Source organism: Anomalospiza imberbis, chromosome 21, assembly GCF_031753505.1.
Source record: "Anomalospiza imberbis isolate Cuckoo-Finch-1a 21T00152 chromosome 21, ASM3175350v1, whole genome shotgun sequence".
NCBI classification, from domain to species: Eukaryota; Metazoa; Chordata; class Aves; order Passeriformes; family Viduidae; genus Anomalospiza; species Anomalospiza imberbis.
The window spans coordinates 2942804-2955402 of NC_089701.1; the positions used below are offsets into that span (position 1 = coordinate 2942804).

Below are 12599 nucleotides of genomic sequence, written 5' to 3' on the forward strand. Positions count from 1 at the left end.
GGCTTCATTTTCCATCAATGTTTTCACACAACACTGCCAACATCGCATTATGAAGCAAACGCGTGGCGGTGTCAGCCAGATGTCTGCATTCCAGCACTCCCATCTGCAGCCAGCGATTCCTCCTGGCTCGGGAAAAGCTCTGCCCACCCTGCTGGAAATGTGAACGTGGGGAATGCAGCAGGTGCTGGTGCCCAGGGGAGGATGCAGGAGCAGGCGATCCCTCCCGGCTTTCCCTCGGGCAGGATTTTTCTCTGGCAGATGGGAGTGGGCTGCAGCATTCATGATTTGATTGCCACCTATTCCTGGCAGTCTCACAATCTCCTGTTCCACCAGGGCCAGGAGCCTTTTGGGGTGGGTTGGACGTGTGAGTGGGAAGTTTTATCAGGTGCTTTTTTTTCCCTCAGCCCAGTGATTATGCAAGAGGAGGTGGAGTGTCCAACCTGCAGCGTGGGGCTGGAGCTCTGTCCTGCAGGGTTGGAGTTTTTGGAGGGCAGGGAGGGCTCTGCCACCCCCCAGGTCACCCCTCTGGTGACCTTCCCCAGGGTGCAGGTGACATTCACATCCTCTGGACAGAGAGACACAATTCTGTCTCTCAGGAGAAGCACAAAGAGAAGAAGAGAAGACAATCTTTCTCTCTGCTCCTTTGTTTTCCCCATGTGGAATGTGGTGTGGAGATTGTTCACCTGCAGTGGTTGCTGGGTTGGATCCTGGTGAAGGTTGTTTGGGGTCAGTGACCAATGGGATCCAGCTGTGGCTCGGGCTCTCAGCAGTCACGAGTTTGAGTGCGTGAGATAGGTAAGAAGTAAGTATGTAAAATAAAATAATCTCTCTTTAAATAGCATATTAATGTAATATAGTAGAGTTTTAATAAAGCAAATCCTTCAACCTTCTAATCTAAAGCAGACATCATCATTTCTTCCCGTCAGGGGTTGCCTGATTTCCGATACTCCCATCTTCAAGCCCAGTTTGGTGCTCCTCCAAAAGCAGCTGGATTGAGGGCTTGGAGGAAGTCTCTCAGCACCTGTGCTTTCCATGAGAAATGGTGGGTGAGCAAGGAAAACCTGGCTGTTCTTGCTGCCCACTGAATTCCGCTGAAAACAGCCCCGTGACAGAGTTAAAGCCATTCCCAGGGTAAAAGGGAATTATCCTGAAGGTGTGGATAACAGCCCACACTTCAGCACAGGAGTGAATTCAGTGGGAATGAGGCTTTCCAAGCCTGGCTGTCTCCCACATTCCCAAGCCCTGCTGTTGGGACTGAGCATGGAAAAACCCACGGCATCCCGGGAACGGGAGTCAGAGCAAACTTCCTCCTCTACCTGCTGCTGCTTTTGCTTCCACAGCAGGGACAATTCGATTTATTGGAGCTTCTTTTATTTCCCAGAGCTGTGTGTGGAGGGAAGATGAACTGTCTCATCACTGCCCTGCTCTCTGATCACATTTCCAGTTGCTCTGCCCTACACATTGGTGTTTGGGCCTGCCCTGATCTAAAGATTAAAACAAAGAGAGGGGAAAGAGGAAGGGATGGAAATGCAAGTGTGATGTTAACTCCAAAATCCCATTATCCTGCCTTTTCCTGGGAGATCAGCACGTGCAAACTTGACTCCGCTTGTGTGGGGTGTCACTGGAAACCACGTGTGATACCTGCATGCAGGTAGGAAATTCTGGGCTTTCCAAAAAGCATCTGTGACCTCCCAGCTGTGCCTGTGAGGGGCTGCGTGCCCAGAGGGAGGGGACATGGATTTCCCAGAACTGAAGTGGATTTCCCAGAGCAGAGACCTTTGCTGCTTGAAGTATCCACCCTAGGACACCCTAAGCAGGACCAGCACAGGCTTGTAAAGGCTCCAGTAGTTTTATTCCCGTTCATAAAAGAAAAATGGGATTTTTTTTATCCCTCCATATAGCACAGCAACACACATAAAGCAGGGAAAACCCCCTGGAACTTGAGGGGTGCTTGCAGAGAGGTTATGGGGCCTCTGTCACCTGCCTAAAATGTGAAAAGTAAGGCAAAAGCTCCACAGAAACTCGTGGAGTATTTTAGGATATTAAAAGGAAAGGGATAACATGACCAGATGCTCCATAAGAGACTCTGGATTAGTCAGTGAACAACAGAGACACCAAATCATTAAACTTATTAGATACTGAAAGACAACAGAGATTAATTTCAGCACTTAATTAGAATACCTCTCATCTCCCCCTTCATCCCTATTTTCCTTCCCTTCCCTAGTTTGTCCACATGTGTTTCCAGGGAGCGTCCTTCAGGGAAGAGGGAGGTGTGAGATATGCCAATGTTTATTTTAACAGCTCCTTTTTTAGGGCTCTGCTGTGAACATGCTCCTCCTGTTGAACGGGCTTGTTGCTATGGGATGAAGCGCTCCGAGTTCCTTGGGTTTGTACTTTTTCTCCCTTCCACTTCCAGGCAGTTCTTGTTCCTCGTGCAAGGACATTTTTGGGGGTGTTCTCATGGAGGGTCCTTCTTTCCCTTCAGTAGGGAAGGAGGCAATTAATGACCCACCACAGTTCGATGGAGTTTCAGCTGCAGCTGGGCTGAGGGCCAGGTTGGACAGGGCTTGGAGCATCCTGGGCTAGGGAAATGTCTCTGGCATGGAAGGAGATGAGATTTAAGGTCCTTTCCAAGCCAAACCAATCCAGGAATCCATGAACCCAAACCCAGCCCAAATCAGGACTTTCTGCAGTGCTCGAGGACTCCTGTGAGGCTCCAAGCGGGCACTTGACCTGACAGCAGAGCACCCACAGAAATCCTGGTGGCAATCCCAGCATTCACACTCTATTTATCATTTAAAGAAACCGCGGCTGTGCAGCTCTGGTGGCCCCTTTCCAGCAGCAGCCTCTTCTTCCACAGAGCATTTCAGCTGCTCACACAGCCCATTAGACACCATGGCCCCCAGGACAAATTTCCTGCTGACCTTCGCTGAGTGCCCTGCCGCAGCTTTTCTCCCATCTGCTCGAGCTGCACAGGGCTGGTTTTACACCGAGGGCTGGAACATTTCCCACCTCTTTATCCCGGCTTTGTGCCTGCCTGGGGCGGGGGCTCCCAGCCCTGGCTGCCCTCTGGGACCGGGCAGTGCTGAGCCCATGGCTGCTGGAAGGAGCAGGGATGTGAACATTGTGGTGATGCAGTAATGAGGGCTGCTAATTAAACGGCTGACAGGTTTTTTGGTTGGTTTTTTTTTTTTTTTTTTTTTTTTTTTTTTTTTTTTTTTCCCTGTGTAAAAAACCCTCTGGTTTATCGAGTTTTCCAAAGCAAATGTTGTGGCTGGAATCTGGGCACGGAGCCCTGCTGGTTTACAGAGCTTCACCCTCCTTTGCTGCTGGAGCTGGTGCTGGGAATGCAGGGAACACCAGCAAAACCACCCCAAACACATCCCAAATACCTGCAAACACCTGCAAAACCACCTCAAACACAACCCAAGCACCTGAAAAACCACCCCAAACACCCTGCAAACACACCCCAAATATCTGCAAACACCTGCACCTGGGCCATGCCACGGGCTGGGGGATGCTCGGCAGGAATTTGGGATCTCCTCCTGCACAACATCCTCTGTTTCCAGCAGCTGGTTTCCTTCCCAGGGATAAGAAATCCTAAAATCCCCAGAGGAGATCCAGCATCCTCGTGTGTGCAGTGGGGAGACAGGGGTGCACACCTGGCCTGGTGTCATCATCATCCTCATCACCACTCCCAGCCCTGTGTGTCTCCATCCCCTGCAAATCCCAGATCCCTCTGGCCACTGCTGCACCTGTGATCTGTGTTGACTTTTCCAGGTGTTTCAGGGGAAATGACAGAAATGACAGGAAAGAAGAAATGTGGATGCCTGGAAGCGTTCCTCTGCTGCTGCCAGCCTCAGGTGGGGCTTGCAAGAGGAAATTTTATTTGAGAGCACAAATATTTGTTTTCCAAGACATTGAGCCTCATCTACCACCTTTTCTCCAGGAAAACTCCTCCTGGATTGCAGGACTCACCCAACTCTCCCTTCTCAAACCTCCCAGAGCCACCAGTGTCCCTCTCACCACAGCAGATCCATCCTTCCCCCCTCCAATCTTTGCTGCCAGGTGATCCCAAGCTATTCCTTGCTCATCCAGTGGATTTTCCTGGATTCTGCTCCCACAGCAGAGCACAGCTGCCTGCCTGCTCCTCCCAGCCAGGATCACTGACAAATTCCTGCCCAGCTGCTCATTTAAAATCCCTCCGCACTGCAGAGCTGCAATCAAACTTTAATTGAGCTCCTCGTTCCAGAGGGGACTCCCTGGGTCACTGCCAGCCCCTTGGAGTGACCCTTTGCAGCCACAGGGTGTGTGTTTTATCACAGAATGCCAGGGCCAATTTGGTGGCAAAGGGAGGGCACGGCGAGGAGCAGCTCTGATGTTCATTCCGAGTGACAGGGCCTGGTGCAGCATGGCAGGGAAATGCTCAATGGCCACAGATGGAAGATTTGTGTTTCCTCTCCCCAAGACCTCTGGTGCTGGGAGTGTTTGAGGAAGGGCCCACGGTGCTGCTCTGCCTGCAGACACCTTTTCTGGTAGCTCAAAACGTGCCAAAATGTGATAAACGGGAAAACTCTCCTCGAGGTGAGGAGGTTCTCTAAAAGCCAGGTCAGAAAGGCAGAAGGAGGGTGAGGAAAAGCTCAGCCCTTGTCTGAGCTGAGGACCAGCAGGGAACAAACCTGTGGGGATGGCCCTGTGGGGTTCCAGCTGGCCTGGGGTGCTGCTCCCTGTCCCTGAGGGTCACTTCTGCCTCCCTCCGAGGACACCAAAGCCACGGAGCCATCAGGGACCACAGCTGCCTGCCCAGACTATTCCTGATGCAATCACTCCTCTTTTAATTCCTTTTTTTTTTTTTTTTTTTTGGGTTTGATTTGACAGATTTGCTTCAAAAACAGCATGGGAATACAAATGACATGTTCAATCCAGATCAGCTCTGGCTTTACAACGTCCCAGAGAAGATAAGTACTGTATTATCACAAGTGCTGGGAACAAAAGCCCAGCTCAGGGCTCCTTGTGGCTCCTGCGGCTGTCACAGCTCTGCCACACCCCAAAACCACTTCTCCTGTGGTGGTTACACAACATACTCCTGACAGCCATGAATTTCTCCTTCCTGGGTCTGTTTTTCAGGAGGAAGAAGTAATTTGGGGTGAGTTAAACCCCTGAGGGCTGCTGCCTGTTCTGCTGCACCCCTCCTTTATCCCCATGGATGCAATGGGAACGTGGCCATCCTTTCCAAAAGCCTTGAGAGCCACGTTTGAGAGGTTTTCAGCACATCCTTTCATCCCTCTGCAGGACCACTGCTGCTCCCCTTCCCTGCAGATTTTAGGAACAGCTCATCCCTGGGCTTGTCAAGTGGTCACTCACCTCCCCAAATTTTTTGGGCACGGTGGTAAATCTGCCCATGGACCCATCTGTGCTTCATAGGAGACCCAATTTTCCTCCTGTGTTTGTAGCTGCACTCCTCCAGCTCCCAGTCGGTGTGATCCACTGAATATAATCCATGCCCAGCTGGCTTTTATTTATTCCTGATGATCCTGAGGCTGCAAAGTGCTGGAACAGAAGGTCTCAGGACCTGTCAACAGGCAGGAGCACATCCAAGGTAAATTAATATAAAGAGGGATGTGTACATTTGTTTTTACAGTGCTGTAAATGTGGAGTTATTAGGAAATCAGCCTCTAATTGCCCTCTTAATGATTCTAACTCCTCTGCACTCATTCAGAGTCATCTCTATTGTATCAGGTATGAAAAGAGCAGCCTCATTGACATGGTTTATGACTTTATTAAAACCTGGGGTTTTATATAAATAACGAGCAGCTCCTCAGTTATATTTCCCCAGTGAAGGAAATGTGTGTGTTGGTGTGGGTCCAAGGCAATTTGTAAACACAAAGTATTAAAAGGCTCAACAATTCTAAAAAAGTTTTAATTGGAAACTCAACAAATTGCTTCGCAAGTTCCTAATGCTTCAATATGGTGCTCTCAGATAATGAGGAGCTAATTAAGGGGCCAGGATTCAGTTTTTTATGATAACTGTCTCCATATGGGCTCAGCACTCGGTGCTTGCAGAACTAATGAAGGTCAGGGAAGTGACAGCAAAGGAAGAAAGGGAAATTTTTAGCTCTCAGAGTTATGATGATGCTAAACAACAGCCAGGGTTTATGCCTGGCTTCTAGGCCAGGTGCTGAGTGAGCTTCGTTTAATTCCTGGGATAGGCTGGGGGGCATTTCACTGCCCTGAGCTGCATTTCACTGCCCTGAGCTGCATTTCCCAGCCCAAAGCTGGGCAGGATCCCCTGGGATGGGCTGGGGGCTCCAGGGAAGGAGGATGGATCAGATGCAAGAGTAGGGCAGGATGGAGTGCAGGAATGAGAGCAAATCCCACCAGGTGCCCCCTTCATCCCAAGACAGGTGTGACCCTGCTGGAGGGCACTGGTCCCTCTGACTTGGGATGAAGGCAAAATTAAATCATGGAATGTTTGGGTTGGAAGGGACCTTATAGATCATCTCATCCCACTCCTGCCATGTCCACGGACACCTTCCACTGGCCCAGGCTGCTCCAAGCCCCATCCAACCTGGCCTTGGACACTTCCAGGGATCCAGAGCCAGCCACAGTTTCTCTGGGCACCCTGTGCCACGGCCTCTCCACCCTCACAGGAAAAAAGTTCTCTCTAATATCTCATGTAAATCTCCCATATTCCAATGTAAGCCATTCCCCCTTGTCTTGTCATTCATCAAAAATTCCCTTTCCATCAAATCTGTCCCAGCTATGGAGCTGGGACTCGGCTGGTGGGGCTGGGAGCAGCTTGGGTTGTGCACCAAGCCCTCCCAAATCCCTGGAGCAGGGCTTCCCAAGGAAAACCTTGGCAAATATTAACAACACATAAACACACACTCACACAGAACTGTGGTCAGATGTTCCTCTGAAGCAGCTCACTGACTCCCAGCACTAAATTTGGACCAACAAGCCTCGTGCATCAAATAATGAAGTCATAGGCTATAGAAAGCAATCCTCTGGGATGTTCTTGTCATTGAGTGGCTCATCCACTTCCAATCTGATCCATACCATTAAGGGTACGGCCATATGGCATCCATTTATAGAATATTGCACTACAGGCAAATAGGACAAAGGTACACCCCTCAAAGCACTTCTCTCATCTCATTAACTTTGGGTACATGTTACACAGGAGCTGCTCCTGCTCTGCTGCCTTCAAGGACATTTTGTGCTCTGGAGCCTTTGTCTTAAATGAATTGCACTCGGAAAATTAGAATCTAAATGTAGCCATGTCCTAAAGCAAACAGCATTATTTTGCCTTTCTGTAATTCGATTTATTTTTGCAGATCGATGTTTTGAAGCAGGCGTGTTCTTTTGTCCTCAACTCCGTCTCTAATGACCATGCTGACTGTGGGGAATGTGGCACAGGGTGGTGTTGGTGTGCCAGGGTGCCTGGGTGGGCTGTGCAGGTTTCAGTGGTGCCCTGCCATGTGCTGTGATCTGCTTGAAACCTCCCCCCAAAACTGGACACATTGGCTGGGTCAACTCTGTCAGCACCTGCAGAGGTCTTGCTGTAAGGTGTGAGGTCCCATTTCCCTCTGATATGAGGTTTGGGGTCCTATTTCCCTCTGCTGTGAGGTTTGAGGACCCATTTTCCTTTGGTGTGAGGTTTGGGATCCCATTTCCCTCTGCTGTGAGATTTGGGGTCTTGGAGAGGAACCACCCCCTCATTAAAACATCTTCTAGGATGGAGGACACAAAGCCTGGCTGCTGGGACAATAAACCACACCCAAAGGCAATCCAGCACGTGGTACAGCCAGGATTCCCACCCACTTTTCCACCCCAAAGTCCTTGAGGAGCTGGGCAGGAGCAGTTCCAGTGCCAAGCCCAGCCCTGGTGCCATGATCAGCCTCTGTCCCATCGGTTGCAGCATCCCTGGATGCAGCTCTAGCCCTTACATTACTAGTGTGCTGCCCTTCAGTGAGTTTGCACTGAAGAAATACATTAATTAAATAGAAATGACTGCAGGTGCCTTCCTGTTTTTTGATTAACAGATTTCTCCTGCACATTGAGGATCAATACTGCTGCCAATTACACCGTGGGTCTCCAGCCCCCCTTTTTGAGCTTCTTGGAGGGAAAAGCACTGCTAAACAGTGAAGTTCTCCACAAAGCTGGCAGTCCAGAGAGCTGGAATTACAGAGTGCAGCAGAGGAATGAGTCCTCAGAGAGCTGTCCCCATTCTGCATCCAGCCAAGGCTTCAGTGAGAGCAGCAGAGCTGACACAGGGCAGGCTCAGCCCCGTGGAACTGCCTGGAACATCTTCATGGGGAGGATTGCTTGGTGCTTGTGGTTTAATCCAGCTCTGAGAAACCACACTACACTGGTTTGTTTTTCCCCTTTTCCCTCCTCCTGTTGAAGAGCCCAGCAGGGAACTGCTGTGAAGGCTGAGAGGCTGAAATCTGGATGTGCAGCTTGCAGCAAACACCGATTGCTGATATTCAATTTCCTGCCCTTGGTGACCCCTGCTCCTTCCCAGGACCCTGAACCATCCATCTGCTGAGCCCAAAGGCTGAGCCTCACTGGGCCACTTGGCTGAAAAATTGTCATTCCTGGTGGCCAGTCTGTGGGGGAAGAGGCAAGGAAGAGCTAATGCCACCCCAGCGAGCCCTTTGCAGCTTGCACAGGGACCATGCCCCAGCTGCCCTTGAGATTCAGCTCGGGGGGCTCCCTGGATGGGTGGGGAAGGTGCTGTCCCTTCACCTGGAGCTGGCTGGAGTGGGAATTGCTAAATATTGTTCTTCTGGAGGTGCAGGGGAGAGATGGGACCCCACATCTCACAGCACAGAGAGACGGGACCTCAAATCTCACAGCAGAGAGAAATGGGATCTCGCATCTCATACAGAGATAGATGGGACCCCGAATCTCACAGCAAAGAGAGATGAGATCCCACATCTCACACCTGAGAGCATCCTGTAGCCTGTGAGGGCCCTGCCTGGGCAGGACCAGGAGGGCTGACTGTGACAGTGACAGTCACTCTTTAGAACAAGTTAAATAAAGGAGATTTTTACCTGCACAAGCCTGCAGCAAACTCAGGGTGGGGAGCACTCCAAGAATCCAAGAAGGAATGGGATCCAGTTGCTCTCAGGGGTCCCAAGCAGTGTCTGCAGCTCCAATAAAAGTGGCAGGTGATGAGATTTCCTCCTGTGGTGGCACCAACACCAGACACTGTCAGTCCCTGAGGGGATGGCCGGACCCTGCCCACAGCAGGAGCAGCCACAGCATTTTATCTCCTTGAAGCGGTGCCTGCTCCAGATGAAAATGGGAAGGGAATCCCTACAGAGCAGAGAGCCAACCTTCCACCCTCCCAGCCCCAGCTACACATCAGGAAATATTCCCTGGAAGGAAACTCAGGATGGCTGTTCAGCATGTACCCCAAAAAATTCCTGTCCTCCCTCCCCTGCACTGGCTCACTCACACAGAGAAGACAACAAAAAAAGCAGGGAAGTCTCCTAATAGTTTTATTGTTCCTTAGATAACTGTGGATAGTACAAAGTTTTCCTCTTAAAAAAAATTAAATTACCTTCACACTTCCATAAACAAAGCTTCCCATGGGAATCTGCTGTCACAGAATCTCCACGGAAGCTATTTCCAACCACCATAATGCTATGTAGATAGATAACAGTAAGAGAATATTCCTGTAATTATCAACATGAAATTGGTTACCTGTGTATAAGGGTGAACACTGAATTTTTTTTTTTTGCCTTTTTAGAAACGAAAAAACCATCATTTATTAAATCCAAACTACATCATTGCATTTACAACATTCATTGCATAAACTGGACATACAAAGTTTTGCCACCTCTGGTAAATAACAGACATACATTATACAATATAGCTGCTGAATACATAAGTTCAAACAATATGGGTACAACAACTTGTTCATAATACATACTTAAACCATCGTGTTTAATAAGTTACTAAGACACAGATCCATGAGCTACTTCGGGTCTCAGCACAGTTAATCTAAGTGACAAGAACACAGTTGAGAGAGACAGTAGCTGCAATGGAAGGCAAAGAAAACTAACCTGTGATAGGTCTTGTTGAGACAGCCAGAGCTCCTCACGGGTCAGCTTTTCCTGCTTTTTCTTCCCACACATCCATCACAGCTGCCCGTGGCGCCGGGGGAATGTCCATGCAACCCACACACGGAGGAGAGCGAGGCTCCCGAGGGTGAACTTCCAACAGTCATTGCCTTACTGCTTGAGGATGTTCTCTAGGTTTGCTATCAGAACAGAAACAAAACAAAACCCCAAACTGAAGTGGTTCTCTGAGTGCAGTTCCAGCTGCAAGTACACGGTTACTTGTGAGTCTATAACACAGGGCCAGACTTCTAGAAATGTAGAGGTAATGCTGATCTGTCAGGCTTATGCTGGATAATCCTCCATGATGTTGGTCTTAATTTTGGCAGCTGTTTATATGTTTACTTATTTAAAGTATGTTTCCTTAATAGCATTTTTGTTTAAATTAGTTTCTCCCTTTTTTTCCTTTTTATTATTATTTTTTTTTTAATTTTCAACTTAATTTATTTATTTTTCCCCCCTAAACCCAGTTTCGAACCAAGGCCGGGCTACAACTCGTCGGAGCGGATGACGTGGAAGAGGGTGACGTTGTACAGGATTTGGTGCCCGTTGTTCCAGGCGTAGAGAGCCCGATCCTTGGGGTTGTAGTCCAACATGGAGATGTGGGAATACTTGTTCTGGAAGGGGATGTCGATGTACTCGTAGGTGGAGGCGTTGGTCTGGTAGGCGTAGTGCACCTTGGTGCCGCCCGAGTAGCCGTTGGTGACGTAGAGGGTGCCGCAGATGATGAAGGCCTCGCCGGCGCTGCGTTTCGGGTAGCTGGTGTTCCAGGTCTGCAGGCTCTGCAGGGTGTTGGGGTCCAACTTGCTGATGACGATGTTGCCGGCGTTCTGGTTGGTGGCGTAGACGGCCCAGAGCCCGTTCTCGTCCACCATGAGGTCGATGTCCGAGTGGCCGCCCCAGGCGTAGTGGTACATGTTGTTGTAGCCGGCGTAGTCCAGGCTGCGCGTCTTGAGGATGGTCTCCGTCTTCAAGTCGAACCTGATGATGATGTGGCTTTGGTATTTGTTGAAGTAGATGGAGCCGTTGTAGACCACCTGGCCCGTGCCCGACCACGGGTGGGGCAGGCGGTGGGAGGTGAAGTTGTCGGTGTTCATGAAATCCGCCATGGATTTGTACTCGCGGACGAAGCGGTTGTTGTGGTAGCTGTCCATGTACCAAACCTGCACAACGCAAACATGGGGCGGGGTTAGGGATCACCTCTGCAACTGGCGAGGACAAATCCACAGCCAGGAATCGTCATAAAATGGTTGGGAATGGAGATTAAAACTCATCCTTGCCAAGGACGCCTTCCACCAGAGTAGGCTGCTCCAAATCCCGTCCAATCTGGCCTTGAATCCAGCCAACATCTGTCACCTACATCCAGAAATAACCCCAATTTCTGGAGTCCCAAATCAGCCACGAAATCAACCGAAAAGCAAAGCTTTCCCTGGGGGATAACCTGATATCTCCTTGGCTTAAGTGCTCCCCTGGGAATGCTGGTGGCTGGCACCACCTTCCCTTCCCGAGGGCAATTAGCAGCTTTTCCCCGGCTAAACCCAGCATTTTCTGTCGCTGCTGCTGCTGCTTTTGCTTCCTGCGGTAGCACTCAGTAAATTACAGCAGCTGCTGTGCACAACTCCATTAATTTGGAATGCGGGAGCAAGGGCTGCAATCACTCATTGTCAGGCAAATTCAAGCAAAAAGTCCATATTGGTTTAAAAATCATACGCTGCTGCATCAAAAGCTTAAAGCAAGGCTGCTGAAATATAAGAGACAAAGACATCTAAATCTTGCTCTGGGTAGATTGGGGAGAGATTTTAGATCATCATTTAAGTGCCAGTTCACTGGGGACACTGTCTAGACTCCTTAAAAAAAAAAAAAAGCTTTTGTTATATGAAACCAATTCCGAGGCAAATGACCAAGCTGTGCAGTTAATATCCACAAGAAATATCCAGCCAGCCACTGACATTTCTGGATGCAGTTGCTGCCTGAAAATGAGAGAGCTGCTTTCTGTAAGAGCCATTTAGGAAGGAGAAAAGGTAAATTTAGGAAGGAGAAAAAGTAAATTTAGGAAGGAGAAAAGGTAAATTTAGGAAGGAGAAAAGGTAAATTTAGCAAGAGGGAAGCCTTTAAGGCTGCAGATTTGGGTGATGTAGTGCAGATTTCTTCTGCAAACCCCTTGCAAAATCTGACAGCTCTGTGTCTGGAGTGTGATCATCAGTCTTTGAGAAGGGCAGCCCAACATTTGGCAGCTGCCTTTGGGAAGTCAACTGGGGTTTCCAAAAACTTTGGAGGGAAGTTCAACATTCTGTCATCACCTCCCTGGAGAGGCTGCAGAGGTGGGGAATGGACATGTGGCAAATGGCTCTGACCCTCAGCCCCAAACCTTGGTGGGCTTGGGGGTGGCTGCAAAAGCACCAGAGAAGAGCCAGAGCTGGAAATGGAACTTCAGCTTCAGCTGAACCAGTTTGGGAAATGATAGGGGAAAAA

At 49.5% G+C, this 12599-nt stretch overlaps 1 protein-coding gene across 2 annotated transcripts in view; it reads right to left on the reverse strand.

The window, feature by feature from the left end:
* Positions 1-9489: 9489 nt before the first annotated feature.
* Positions 9490-12599, reverse strand: part of OLFM1 (olfactomedin 1) — a 34041-nt gene continuing 30931 nt past the window's right edge. For both annotated transcript variants that reach the window (XM_068211095.1, XM_068211094.1), the window contains exon 6: positions 9490-11290. In XM_068211095.1, the coding sequence (XP_068067196.1) occupies positions 10616-11290 (675 nt within the window). In that variant the 3' untranslated portion in view covers positions 9490-10615. The remainder of the gene's footprint in view (positions 11291-12599) is intronic.